Source organism: Lampetra fluviatilis, unplaced genomic scaffold (genome assembly GCF_964198595.1).
Source record: "Lampetra fluviatilis unplaced genomic scaffold, kcLamFluv1.1 SCAFFOLD_187, whole genome shotgun sequence".
NCBI lineage: Eukaryota > Metazoa > Chordata > Hyperoartia > Petromyzontiformes > Petromyzontidae > Lampetra > Lampetra fluviatilis.
Window position 1 is genome coordinate 6,349 of NW_027621833.1, and position 13,652 is coordinate 20,000.

General features: G+C 58.7%; 1 protein-coding gene across 1 annotated transcript in view; it reads right to left on the reverse strand.

Annotated features, from left to right (window-relative positions):
• Positions 1–4,970: 4,970 nt before the first annotated feature.
• The window catches only part of SCFD1 (sec1 family domain containing 1), a gene marked incomplete at its 3' end in the record, with an annotated part of 100,168 nt that continues 91,486 nt past the window's right edge, over positions 4,971–13,652 (reverse strand). Inside the window, exons 16-19 of the mRNA XM_078885896.1 lie at positions 13,488–13,558; positions 7,366–7,445; positions 5,339–5,407; positions 4,971–5,046 (exon numbers count right to left, since the gene is read on the reverse strand). Of these exons, the coding sequence (XP_078742022.1) occupies positions 4,971–5,046; positions 5,339–5,407; positions 7,366–7,445; positions 13,488–13,558 (296 nt within the window). The remainder of the gene's footprint in view (positions 5,047–5,338; positions 5,408–7,365; positions 7,446–13,487; positions 13,559–13,652) is intronic.

Below are 13,652 nucleotides of genomic sequence, written 5' to 3' on the forward strand. Positions count from 1 at the left end.
GTGGGTGAGTGAGTGGGTGGTGTGGGTGGGTGAGTGAGTGGGTGAGTGGGTGGGTGGGTGGGTGAGTGAGTGGGTGGGTGGGTGAGTGAGTGGGTGGGTGGTGGGTGAGTGAGTGAGTGGGTGGTGGGTGAGTGAGTGGGTGGTGGGTGGGTGGGTGAGTGAGTGGGTGAGTGGGTGGGTGAGTAGGTGAGTGGGTGAGTGGGTGGGTGGGTGTGTGAGTGGGTGAGTGGGTGGGTGGGTGAGTGGGTGAGTGGGTGGGTGAGTGAGTGAGTGGGTGAGTGGTGAGTGAGTGGTGGGTGAGTGGGTGAGTGAGTGGGTGAGTGGGTGAGTGGGTGGGTGAGTGGGTGGGTGGGTGAGTGGGGTGAGTGGGTGGGTGAGTGGGTGGGTGAGTGGGTGGGTGAGTGAGTGAGTGGGTGAGTGAGTGGGTGGGTGAGTGGGTGAGTGGGTGGGTGGGTGAGTGAGTGGGTGAGTGGGTGAGTGAGTGGGTGAGTGAGTGGTGAGTGGGTGGGTGAGTGAGTGAGTGGGTGAGTGGGTGGAGTGAGTGGTGAGTGAGTGGGTGAGTGGGTGGGTGTGAGTGAGGTGAGTGGGTGAGTGAGTGGGTGAGTGAGTGGGTGAGGTGGGTGAGTGAGTGGGTGAGTGGTGGGTGAGTGAGTGGTGAGTGGGTGAGTGATGGGTGAGTGAGTGAGTGAGTGGGTGGGTGAGTGGGTGGGTGAGTGGGTGAGTGGGTGAGTGAGTGGTGAGTGAGTGGTGAGTGGGTGAGTGGGTGGGTGAGTGGGTGGTGGGTGAGTGGGTGAGTGGGTGAGTGAGTGGGTGGGTGGGTGAGTGGGTGGGTGGGTGAGTGGGTGAGTGAGTGGGTGAGTGGGTGGGTGAGTGGGTGAGTGGGTGAGTGAGTGGGTGAGTGGGTGAGTGAGTGGGTGGGTGAGTGGGTGAGTGAGTGGGTGAGTGAGTGGGTGAGTGGTGGGTGGTGGGTGAGTGGGTGAGTGGGTGGGTGGGTGAGTGGGTGAGTGGGTGGGTGAGTGAGTGAGTGGGTGAGTGGGTGGGTGGGTGAGTGAGTGGGTGGAGTGGGTGAGTGAGTGGGTGGGTGGGTGGGTGAGTGAGTGAGTGGGTGGGTGAGTGAGTGGGTGGGTGGGTGGGTGAGTGAGTGGGTGAGTGGGTGGGTGAGTAGGTGAGTGGGTGAGTGGTGGGTGGGTGTGTGAGTGGGTGAGTGGGTGGGTGAGTGAGTGAGTGAGTGAATGGGTGGGTGAGTGAGTGGGTGGGTGGGTGGGTGAGTGAGTGGGTGAGTGGGTGGGTGGGTGGGTGGGTGGGTGAGTGAGTGGGTGGTGAGGGTGGAGTGAGTGGGTGGGTGGGTGAGTGAGTGGGTGGGTGGGTGGGTGAGTGAGTGAGTGGGTGAGTGGGTGGGTGAGTAGGTGAGTGGGTGAGTGGGTGAGTGGGTGTGTGAGTGGGTGAGTGGGTGGGTGGGTGAGTGGGTGAGTGGGTGGGTGAGTGAGTGGGTGAGTGGGTGAGTGAGTGGGTGGGTGAGTGGGTGAGTGGGTGAGTGAGTGGGTGAGTGGGTGAGTGGGTGAGTGGTGGGTGAGTGGGTGGGTGGGTGAGTGGGTGAGTGGGTGGGTGAGTAGGTGAGTGGGTGAGTGGGTGGGTGGGTGTGTGAGTGGGTGAGTGGTGGGTGAGTGGGTGAGTGGGTGGGTGAGTGAGTGAGTGGTGGGTGAGTGGGTGGGTGAGTGGGTGAGTGAGTGGGTGGGTGAGTGGGTGAGTGGGTGAGTGAGTGGGTGAGTGGGTGAGTGGGGTGGGTGAGTGGGTGGGTGGGTGAGTGGGTGGGTGAGTGGGTGAGTGGGTGAGTGAGTGGGTGGGTGGGTGAGTGGGTGGGTGGTGAGTGGGTGGGTGAGTGAGTGGGTGAGTGGGTGGGTGAGTGGGTGAGTGGGTGAGTGGGTGAGTGAGTGAGTGGGTGAGTGGGTGAGTGAGTGGGTGGTGAGTGGGTGAGTGAGTGGGTGGGTGAGTGGGTGAGTGAGTGGGTGGGTGAGTGGGTGAGTGAGTGGGTGAGTGGGTGAGTGGGTGGGTGAGTGGGTGGGTGGGTGAGTGGGTGAGTGGGTGAGTGAGTGGGGTGGGTGGGTGGGTGAGTGGGTGGGTGGGTGAGTGGGTGGGTGAGTGAGTGGGTGAGTGGGTGGGTGAGTGGGTGAGTGGGTGAGTGGGTGAGTGGGTGAGTGAGTGAGTGGGTGAGTGGGTGAGTGAGTGGGTGGGTGAGTGGGTGAGTGAGTGGGTGGGTGAGTGGGTGAGTGAGTGGGTGGGTGAGTGGGTGAGTGAGTGGGTGGGTGGTGGGTTGGTGAGTGGGTGAGTGGTGGTGAGTGAGTGGAGTGGGTGAGTGGGTGAGTGAGTGAGTGGGTGAGTGAGTGGGTGAGTGAGTGGGTGGGTGGGTGGGTGAGTGAGTGGGTGAGTGGGTGAGTGGGTGAGTGGGGTGAGTGAGTGGGGTGGGTGGGTGAGTGAGGTGGGTGAGTGGTGAGTGAGTGGGTGGGGTGGGTGAGTGAGTGGGTGAGTGGGTGAGTGAGTGGGTGAGTGGGTGAGTGAGTGGGTGAGTGGGTGGGTGAGTGAGTGGGTGAGTGAGTGGGTGAGTGGGTGGGTGAGTGGGTGAGTGAGTGGGTGGTGGTGAGTGAGTGGGTGAGTGGGGTGAGTGAGTGGGTGAGTGAGTGGGTGAGTGGGTGGGTGAGTGAGTGAGTGAGTGGGTGAGTGGGTGAGTGAGTGGGTGAGTGAGTGGGTGAGTGGGTGGGTGGGTGAGTGAGTGGGTGAGTGGTGAGTGAGTGGGTGAGTGAGTGGGTGAGTGGTGAGTGGGTGAGTGGGTGGGTGAGTGAGTGAGTGGGTGAGTGGGTGAGTGAAGTGGGTGAGTGAGTGAGTGAGTGGTGGTGAGTGGGTGGTGAGTGGGAGTGGGTGAGTGAGTGGGTGGGTGAGTGGGAGTGGGTGAGTGAGTGGGTGAGTGGGTGAGTGGGTGGGTGAGTGGTGGGTGGGTGAGTGGGTGAGTGGGTGAGTGAGTGGTGGGTGGTGGTGGGTGAGTGAGTGGGTGGGTGGGTGGGTGGGTGAGTGGGTGGTGGGTGATGGTGGGTGAGTGAGTGAGTGGGTGAGTGGGTGGGTGAGTGGGTGAGTGAGTGAGTGGGTGAGTGGGTGAGTGAGTGGGTGGTGAGTGGGTGAGGTGAGTGGGTGAGTGGGTGGGTGAGTGGGTGAGTGGTGGTGAGTGGGTGAGTGGGTGGTGAGTGAGTGAGTGGGTGAGTGGGTGAGTGAGTGGGTGAGTGAGTGGTGGGTGAGTGAGTGGGTGAGGTGGGTGAGTGGGTGGTGAGTGGGTGAGTGGGTGTGAGTGAGTGGTGAGTGGGTGAGTGAGTGGGTGAGTGGGTGAGTGGGTGAGTGAGTGGTGGGTGAGTGGGTGAGTGGTGAGTGGGTGAGTGAGTGGTGGGTGGTGAGTGAGTGGGTGAGTGGGTGAGTGAGTGGGTGAGTGGGTGAGTGAGTGGGTGAGTGGGTGGGTGAGTGAGTGAGTGGGTGAGTGGGTGAGTGAGTGGGTGAGTGGGTGGTGAGTGGGTGAGTGAGTGGGTGGGTGGGTGAGTGAGTGGGTGAGTGGGTGAGTGAGTGGGTGGTGAGTGAGTGGGTGAGTGGGTGTGAGTGAGTGAGTGGGTGAGTGAGTGGGTGAGTGAGTGGGTGAGTGGGTGGGTGGGTGAGTGAGTGGGTGAGTGGGTGAGTGAGTGGGTGAGTGAGTGGGTGAGTGGGTGAGTGAGTGGGTGAGTGGGTGGGTGAGTGAGTGAGTGGGTGAGTGGTGAGTGAATGGGTGAGTGAGTGAGTGAGTGGGTGGGTGGGTGGGTGAGTGGGTGAGTGGGTGAGTGAGTGGGTGGTGGTGAGTGGGTGAGTGGGTGGTGGGTGGGTGAGTGGGTGAGTGGTGGGTGGGTGAGTGGGTGAGTGGGTGGGTGAGTGGGTGGGTGAGTGGGTGGGTGAGTGGGTGGGTGGGTGAGTGGGTGGGTGAGTGGGTGAGTGAGTGGTGTGAGTGGGTGGGTGAGTGAGTGGGTGAGTGAGTGGGTGGGTGAGTGGGTGGGTGGGTGAGTGGGTGGGTGGGTGAGGTGGGTGGGTGAGTGGGTGGGTGGTGGGTGAGTGGGTGAGTGGGTGGGTGGGTGGGTGAGTGGGTGAGTGGTGAGTGGGTGAGTGAGTGAGTGGGTGAGTGAGTGGGTGAGTGAGTGGGTGGGTGAGTGGGTGGTGGGTGAGTGGGTGGGGAGTGGGTGAGTGGTGGAGTGAGTGGTGAGTGTGTGAGTGAGTGAGTGGGTGAGTGAGTGGGTGAGTGAGTGGGTGAGTGTGGGAGTGTGAGTGGGTGGTGAGTGGGTGAGTGGTGGGTGGGTGAGTGGGTGGGTGGGTGAGTGGGTGGGTGGGTGGGTGAGTGGGGGTGAGTGGTGGGTGGGTGGGTGGTGGGTGAGTGAGTGGGTGGGTGGGGGGTGAGTGGGTGGTGGGTGAGTGGGTGGGTGAGTGAGTGGGTGAGTGGGTGAGTGGGTGAGTGAGTGGGTGGGTGGGTGGGTGAGTGGGAGAGTGAGTGAGTGGGTGGGTGAGTGGGTGAGTGGAGTGTATGAGTGCGTGTGTGTGTGTCACTGTGTGTGTGTGTGTGTCACTGCGTGTGTCACTGCGTGTGTCACTGTGTGTGTGTCACTGTGTGTGTCACTGTGTGTCACTGTGTGTGTCACTGTGTGTGTCACTGTGTGTGTGTCACTGTGTGTGTGTCACTGTGTGTGTGTGTGTGTCACTGTGTGTGTGTGTCACTGTGTGTGTCACTGTGTGTCACTGTGTGTGTGTCACTGTGTGTCACTGTGTGTGTGTCACTGTGTGTGTGTCACTGTGTGTGTCACTGTGTGTGTCACTGTGTGTGTGTCACTGTGTGTGTGTCACTGTGTGTGTCACTGTGTGTGTGTCACTGTGTGTGTGTCACTGTGTGTGTGTGTGTCACTGTGTGTGTCACTGCGTACGTGTTTCTTGAGCACCAGATTCTTGACTCCCTCCATGACGAACTGTGATCCTGTGTTCACCAGCCGAGAGAACATACTGAGAGCACACACAGTGACACACACAGTGACACACACACACAGTGACACACACAGACACAGTGACACACACACACACACACAGTGACACACACACACAGTGACACACACAGTGGCACACACAGTGACACACACACACAGTGACACACACAGACACAGTGACACACACACACACACACAGTGACACACACACACAGTGACACACACAGACACAGTGACACACACACACACACACAGTGACACACACACAGTGACACACACACACAGTGACACACACACACAGTGACACACACCTTATGGTGCTAGTCCCACTCCCTGTGTAGGCCGTGCTGGTCGCAGTCGAAGTCATTCGGGAGAAGCTCCTGGGGAGAGAGATGGTGGTGAGTGTGGTGAGTGTGGTGAGTGTGGTGGTGAGTGTGGTGAGTGTGGTGGTGAGTGTGGTGGTGAGTGTGGTGGTGAGTGTGGTGAGTGTGGTGGTGAGTGTGGTGAGTGTGGTGGTGAGTGTGGTGAGTGTGGTGGTGAGTGTGGTGGTGAGTGTGGTGAGTGTGGTGGTGAGTGTGGTGAGTGTGGTGGTGAGTGTGGTGGTGAGTGTGGTGGTGAGTGTGGTGAGTGTGGTGGTGAGTGTGGTGAGTGTGGTGGTGAGTGTGGTGGTGAGTGTGGTGAGTGTGGTGAGTGTGGTGGTGAGTGTGGTGAGTGTGGTGGTGAGTGTGGTGAGTGTGGTGGTGAGTGTGGTGGTGAGTGTGGTGGTGAGTGTGGTGAGTGTGGTGGTGAGTGTGGTGAGTGTGGTGGTGAGTGTGGTGAGTGTGGTGGTGAGTGTGGTGGTGAGTGTGGTGGTGAGTGTGGTGGTGAGTGTGGTGGTGAGTGTGGTGGTGAGTGTGGTGGTGAGTGTGGTGAGTGTGGTGGTGAGTGTGGTGAGTGTGGTGAGTGTGGTGGTGAGTGTGGTGGTGAGTGTGGTGAGTGTGGTGGTGAGTGTGGTGAGTGTGGTGGTGAGTGTAGTGGTGAGTGTGGTGGTGAGTGTAGTGGTGAGTGTAGTGGTGAGTGTAGTGGTGAGTGTAGTGGTGAGTGTAGTGGTGAGTGTGGTGGTGAGTGTAGTGGTGAGTGTGGTGAGTGTGGTGGTGGTGAGGTGGTGAGGTGGTGGTGGTGAGTGTGGTGGTGAGTGTGGTGGTGAGTGTAGTGGTGAGTGTGGTGAGTGTGGTGGTGGTGAGGTGGTGAGGTGGTGGTGGTGAGTGTGGTGGTGAGTGTGGTGGTGAGTGTAGTGGTGAGTGTAGTGGTGAGTGTAGTGGTGAGTGTGGTGGTGAGTGTAGTGGTGAGTGTGGTGAGTGTGGTGGTGGTGAGGTGGTGAGGTGGTGGTGGTGAGTGTAGTGGTGAGTGTGGTGGTGAGTGTGGTGGTGAGTGTAGTGGTGAGTGTGGTGGTGAGTGTAGTGGTGAGTGTGGTGGTGAGTGTGGTGGTGAGTGTGGTGGTGAGTGTGGTGGTGAGTGTGGTGGTGAGTGTGTTGGTGAGTGTGGTGGTGAGTGTAGTGGTGAGTGTAGTGGTGAGTGTAGTGGTGAGTGTAGTGGTGAGTGTAGTGGTGAGGTGGTGGTGAGTGTAGTGGTGAGTGTAGTGGTGAGTGTAGTGGTGAGCGTGGTGGTGAGTGTGGTGGTGAGGTGGTGGTGGTGGTGAGTGTGGTGGTGAGCGTGGTGGTGAGTGTGGTGGTGAGGTGGTGGTGGTGGTGAGTGTGGTGGTGAGCGTGGTGGTGAGTGTGGTGGTGTGAGGTGTGGTGGTGAGGTGGTGGTGGTGGTGAGTGTGGTGGTGAGTGTGGTGGTGAGTGTGGTGGTGGTGGTGTGGTGGTGAGAGTGGTGGTGGTGAGTGTGGTGGTGAGGTGGTGGTGGTGGTGAGTGTTGGTGGTGAGTGTGGTGGTGGTGGTGGTGGTGGTGAGTGTGGTGGTGAGGTGGTGGTGGTGAGTGTGTGGTGGTGAGGTGGTGGTGGTGAGGTAGTGGTGGTGAGGTGGTGGTGAGGTGGTGGTGGTGGTGAGGTAGTGGTGGTGAGCGTGGTGGTGAGTGTGGTGGTGAGGTGGTGGTGGTGGTGAGTGTGGTGGTGAGGTGGTGGTGGTGAGGTAGTGGTGGTGAGCGTGGTGGTGGTGAGGTAGTGGTGGTAGTAGTGATGAGTAAGCGAGTGGTGAGTGAGTGACTGACTGAGTGACTGACTGACTGACTGAGTGAGCGACTGAGTGACTGACTGACTAAGTGACTGACTGACTAAGTGACTGACTGAGCGACTGACTGACTGACTGACTAAGTGACTGACTGAGTGACTGACTGAGTGACTGACTGAGTGACTCACCGCCACCGTCGAATGTAGGTGAGTGGGGTGAGATCACATCCACTGTGAACCAGGGCAACGCTGAACTCATCAAGATCCGCCTGCGGGCAAAACACACACGGCTCACTGAGGCTCACTGAGGCTCACTGAGCCAGGCTGAGGCTCCCACACACACACAGAGAGGCTGTGCCAGGCTAGGTTACCCTCACTCTCCCACAGGGTTCAGCGTTAATCGCTGAGGCTCACAGAGCCAGACTGAGGCTCCCACAGGGTTCAGTGTTAATCGCTGAGGCTCACAGAGCCAGACTGAGGCTCCCACAGGGTTCAGTGTTAATCTCTGAGGCTCACAGAGCCAGACTGAGGCTCCCACAGGGTTCAGTGTTAATCTCTGAGGCTCACAGAGCCAGACTGAGGCTCCCACAGGGTTCAGTGTTAATCTCTGAGGCTCACAGAGCCAGACTGAGGCTCCCACAGGGTTCAGTGTTAATCACTGAGGCTCACAGAGCCAGACTGAGGCTCCCACAGGGTTCAGTGTTAATCTCTGAGGCTCACAGAGCCAGACTGAGGCTCCCACAGGGTTCAGTGTTAATCACTGAGGCTCACAGAGCCAGACTAAGGCTCCCACAGGGTTCAGTGTTAATCTCTGAGGCTCACAGAGCCAGACTGAGGCTCCCACAGGGTTCAGTGTTAATCTCTGAGGCTCACAGAGCCAGACTGAGGCTCCCACAGGGTTCAGCGTTAATCACTGAGGCTCACTGAGCCAGACTGAGGCTCCCACAGGGTTCAGGGTTAATCACTGAGGCTCACAGAGCCAGACTGAGGCTCCCACAGGGTTCAGTGTTAATCACTGAGGCTCACAGAGCCAGACTGAGGCTCCCACAGGGTTCAGTGTTAATCACTGAGGCTCACAGAGCCAGACTGAGGCTCCCACAGGGTTCAGTGTTAATCACTGAGGCTCACAGAGCCAGACTGAGGCTCCCACAGGGTTCAGTGTTAATCTCTGAGGCTCACAGAGCCAGACTGAGGCTCACAGAGCCAGACTGAGGCTCCCACAGGGTTCAGTGTCAATCACTGAGGCTCACAGAGCCAGACTGAGGCTCCCACAGGGTTCAGTGTTAATCTCTGAGGCTCACTGAGCCAGACTGAGGCTCCCACAGGGTTCAGTGTTAATCACTGAGGCTCACAGAGCCAGACTAAGGCTCCCACAGGGTTCAGTGTTAATCACTGAGGCTCACTGAGCCAGACTGAGGCTCCCACAGGGTTCAGTGTTAATCGATGAGGCTCACAGAGCCAGACTGAGGCTCACAGAGCCAGACTGAGGCTCCCACAGGGTTCAGTGTTAATCTCTGAGGCTCACATAGCCAGACTGAGGCTCCCACAGGGTTCAGTGTCAATCTCTGAGGCTCACAGAGCCAGACTGAGGCTCCCACAGGGTTCAGTGTTAATCTCTGAGGCTCACAGAGCCAGACTGAGGCTCCCACAGGGTTCAGTGTTAATCTCTGAGGCTCACAGAGCCAGACTGAGGCTCCCACAGGGTTCAGTGTTAATCTCTGAGGCTCACAGAGCCAGACTGAGGCTCCCACAGGGTTCAGTGTTAATCGCTGAGGCTCACAGAGCCAGACTGAGGCTCCCACAGGGTTCAGTGTTAATCGCTGAGGCTCACAGAGCCAGACTGAGGCTCCCACAGGGTTCAGTGTTAATCACTGAGGCTCACTGAGCCAGACTGAGGCTCACAGAGCCAGACTGAGGCTCACTGAGCCAGACTGAGGCTCACAGAGCCAGACTGAGGCTCCCACAGGGTTCAGTGTCAATCACTGAGGCTCACAGAGCCAGACTGAGGCTCCCACAGGGTTCAGTGTTAATCTCTGAGGCTCACAGAGCCAGACTGTGGCTCACAGAGCCAGACTGAGGCTCACTGAGCCAGACTGAGGCTCACTGAGCCAGACTAAGGCTCCCACAGGGTTCAGTGTTAATCACTGAGACTCACAGAGCCAGACTGAGGCTCACAGAGCCAGACTGAGGCTCCCACAGGGTTCAGTGTTAATCACTGAGGCTCACTGAGCCAGACTGAGGCTCCCACAGGGTTCAGTGTTAATCACTGAGACTCACAGAGCCAGACTGAGGCTCACAGAGCCAGACTGAGGCTCCCACAGGGTTCAGTGTTAATCTCTGAGGCTCACAGAGCCAGACTGAGGCTCACAGAGCCAGACTGAGGCTCACTGAGCCAGACTGAGGCTCCCACAGGGTTCAGTGTTAATCTCTGAGGCTCACTGAGCCAGACTAAAGCTCCCACAGGGTTCAGTGTTAATCTCTGAGGATCACAGAGCCAGACTGAGGCTCCCACAGGGTTCAGTGTTAATCTCTGAGGCTCACAGAGCCAGACTGAGGCTCACAGAGCCAGACTGAGGCTCACTGAGCCAGACTGAGGCTCACTGAGCCAGACTGTGGCTCACAGAGCCAGACTGTGGCTCACAGAGCCAGACTGAGGCTCACAAAGCCAGACTGAGGCTCACTGAGCCAGACTGAGGCTCACTGAGCCAGACTGAGGCTCACTGAGCCAGACTGAGGCTCACTGAGCCAGACTGAGGCTCACTGAGCCAGACTGAGGTTCACTGAGCCAGACTGAGGCTCACTGAGCCAGACTGAGGCTCACTGAGCCAGACTGAGGCTCACTGAGCCAGACTGAGGCTCACTGAGCCAGACTGTGGCTCACAGAGCCAGACTGAGGCTCACTGAGCCAGACTGAGGCTCACTGAGCCAGACTGAGGCTCACTGAGCCAGACTGAGGCTCACTGAGCCAGACTGTGGCTCACAGAGCCAGACTGTGGCTCACAGAGCCAGACTGTGGCTCACAGAGCCAGACTGAGGCTCACAGAGCCAGACTGAGGCTCACTGAGCCAGACTGAGGCTCACAGAGCCAGACTGAGGCTCACTGAGCCAGACTGAGGCTCACAGAGCCAGACTGAGGCTCACTGAGCCAGACTGAGGCTCACTGAGCCAGACTGAGGCTCACTGAGCCAGACTGAGGCTCACTGAGCCAGACTGAGGCTCACAGAGCCAGACTGAGGCTCACAGAGCCAGACTAAGGCTCCCACAGGGTTCAGTGTCAATCACTGAGGCTCACAGAGCCAGACTGAGGCTCACAGAGCCAGACTGAGGCTCACTGAGCCAGACTGAGGCTCACTGAGCCAGACTGAGGCTCACTGAGCCAGACTGTGGCTCACAGAGCCAGACTGAGGCTCCCACAGGGTTCAGTGTCAATCACTGAGGCTCACAGAGCCAGACTGAGGCTCACAGAGCCAGACTGAGGCTCACTGAGCCAGACGGAGGCTCACTGAGCCAGACTGAGGCTCACTGAGCCAGACTGAGGCTCACAGAGCCAGACTGAGGCTCACAGAGCCAGACTGAGGCTCACAGAGCCAGACTGAGGCTCACTGAGCCAGACTGAGGCTCACTGAGCCAGACTGAGGCTCACAGAGCCAGACTAAGGCTCACTGAGCCAGACTGAGGCTCACAGAGCCAGACTGAGGCTCACTGAGCCAGACTGAGGCTCACTGAGCCAGACTGAGGCTCACTGAGCCAGACTGAGGCTCACAGAGCCAGACTGAGGCTCACAGAGCCAGACTGAGGCTCACAGAGCCAGACTGAGGCTCACTGAGCCAGACTGAGGCTCACAGAGCCAGACTGAGGCTCACTGAGCCAGACTGAGGCTCCCACAGGGTTCAGTGTTAATCTCTGAGGCTCACTGAGCCAGACTAAAGCTCCCACAGGGTTCAGTGTTAATCTCTGAGGATCACAGAGCCAGACTGAGGCTCCCACACACACACAGAGAGGCTGTGCCAGGCTAGGTTACCCTCACTCTCCCACAGGGTTCAGCGTTAATCGCTGAGGCTCACAGAGCCAGACTGAGGCTCCCACAGGGTTCAGTGTTAATCTCTGAGGCTCACAGAGCCAGACTGAGGCTCCCACAGGGTTCAGTGTTAATCGCTGAGGCTCACAGAGCCAGACTGAGGCTCCCACAGGGTTCAGTGTTAATCGCTGAGGCTCACAGAGCCAGACTGAGGCTCCCACAGGGTTCAGTGTTAATCACTGAGGCTCACTGAGCCAGACTGAGGCTCACAGAGCCAGACTGAGGCTCACTGAGCCAGACTGAGGCTCACAGAGCCAGACTGAGGCTCCCACAGGGTTCAGTGTCAATCACTGAGGCTCACAGAGCCAGACTGAGGCTCCCACAGGGTTCAGTGTTAATCTCTGAGGCTCACAGAGCCAGACTGTGGCTCACAGAGCCAGACTGAGGCTCACTGAGCCAGACTGAGGCTCACTGAGCCAGACTAAGGCTCCCACAGGGTTCAGTGTTAATCACTGAGACTCACAGAGCCAGACTGAGGCTCACAGAGCCAGACTGAGGCTCCCACAGGGTTCAGTGTTAATCACTGAGGCTCACTGAGCCAGACTGAGGCTCCCACAGGGTTCAGTGTTAATCACTGAGACTCACAGAGCCAGACTGAGGCTCACAGAGCCAGACTGAGGCTCCCACAGGGTTCAGTGTTAATCTCTGAGGCTCACAGAGCCAGACTGAGGCTCACAGAGCCAGACTGAGGCTCACTGAGCCAGACTGAGGCTCCCACAGGGTTCAGTGTTAATCTCTGAGGCTCACTGAGCCAGACTAAAGCTCCCACAGGGTTCAGTGTTAATCTCTGAGGATCACAGAGCCAGACTGAGGCTCCCACAGGGTTCAGTGTTAATCTCTGAGGCTCACAGAGCCAGACTGAGGCTCACAGAGCCAGACTGAGGCTCACAGAGCCAGACTGAGGCTCACTGAGCCAGACTGTGGCTCACAGAGCCAGACTGAGGCTCACAGAGCCAGACTGAGGCTCACTGAGCCAGACTGAGGCTCACTGAGCCAGACTGAGGCTCACTGAGCCAGACTGAGGCTCACTGAGCCAGACTGAGGCTCACTGAGCCAGACTGAGGCTCACTGAGCCAGACTGAGGCTCACTGAGCCAGACTGAGGCTCACTGAGCCAGACTGAGGCTCACTGAGCCAGACTGAGGCTCACTGAGCCAGACTGAGGCTCACTGAGCCAGACTGTGGCTCACAGAGCCAGACTGAGGCTCACTGAGCCAGACTGAGGCTCACTGAGCCAGACTGAGGCTCACTGAGCCAGACTGAGGCTCACTGAGCCAGACTGTGGCTCACAGAGCCAGACTGTGGCTCACAGAGCCAGACTGTGGCTCACAGAGCCAGACTGAGGCTCACAGAGCCAGACTGAGGCTCACTGAGCCAGACTGAGGCTCACAGAGCCAGACTGAGGCTCACTGAGCCAGACTGAGGCTCACAGAGCCAGACTGAGGCTCACTGAGCCAGACTGAGGCTCACTGAGCCAGACTGAGGCTCACTGAGCCAGACTGAGGCTCACTGAGCCAGACTGAGGCTCACAGAGCCAGACTGAGGCTCACAGAGCCAGACTAAGGCTCCCACAGGGTTCAGTGTCAATCACTGAGGCTCACAGAGCCAGACTGAGGCTCACAGAGCCAGACTGAGGCTCACTGAGCCAGACTGAGGCTCACTGAGCCAGACTGAGGCTCACTGAGCCAGACTGTGGCTCACAGAGCCAGACTGAGGCTCCCACAGGGTTCAGTGTCAATCACTGAGGCTCACAGAGCCAGACTGAGGCTCACAGAGCCAGACTGAGGCTCACTGAGCCAGACGGAGGCTCACTGAGCCAGACTGAGGCTCACTGAGCCAGACTGAGGCTCACAGAGCCAGACTGAGGCTCACAGAGCCAGACTGAGGCTCACAGAGCCAGACTGAGGCTCACTGAGCCAGACTGAGGCTCACTGAGCCAGACTGAGGCTCACAGAGCCAGACTAAGGCTCACTGAGCCAGACTGAGGCTCACAGAGCCAGACTGAGGCTCACTGAGCCAGACTGAGGCTCACTGAGCCAGACTGAGGCTCACTGAGCCAGACTGAGGCTCACAGAGCCAGACTGAGGCTCACAGAGCCAGACTGAGGCTCACAGAGCCAGACTGAGGCTCACTGAGCCAGACTGAGGCTCACAGAGCCAGACTGAGGCTCACTGAGCCAGACTGAGGCTCACTGAGCCAGACTGAGGCTCACTGAGCCAGACTGAGGCTCTCACCTCTGAAGGGGGCTGAAGTGAGCAGATGAAGTAGATCAGGAAAAGTCGCATTTTGTCTTCAGGAGTTCCGGCTAAGAGACACGGGGAGAGAGACACGGGGAGAGAGACACGGGGAGAGAGACACGGGGAGAGAGACACGGGGAGACACGGGAGAGACACGGTGAG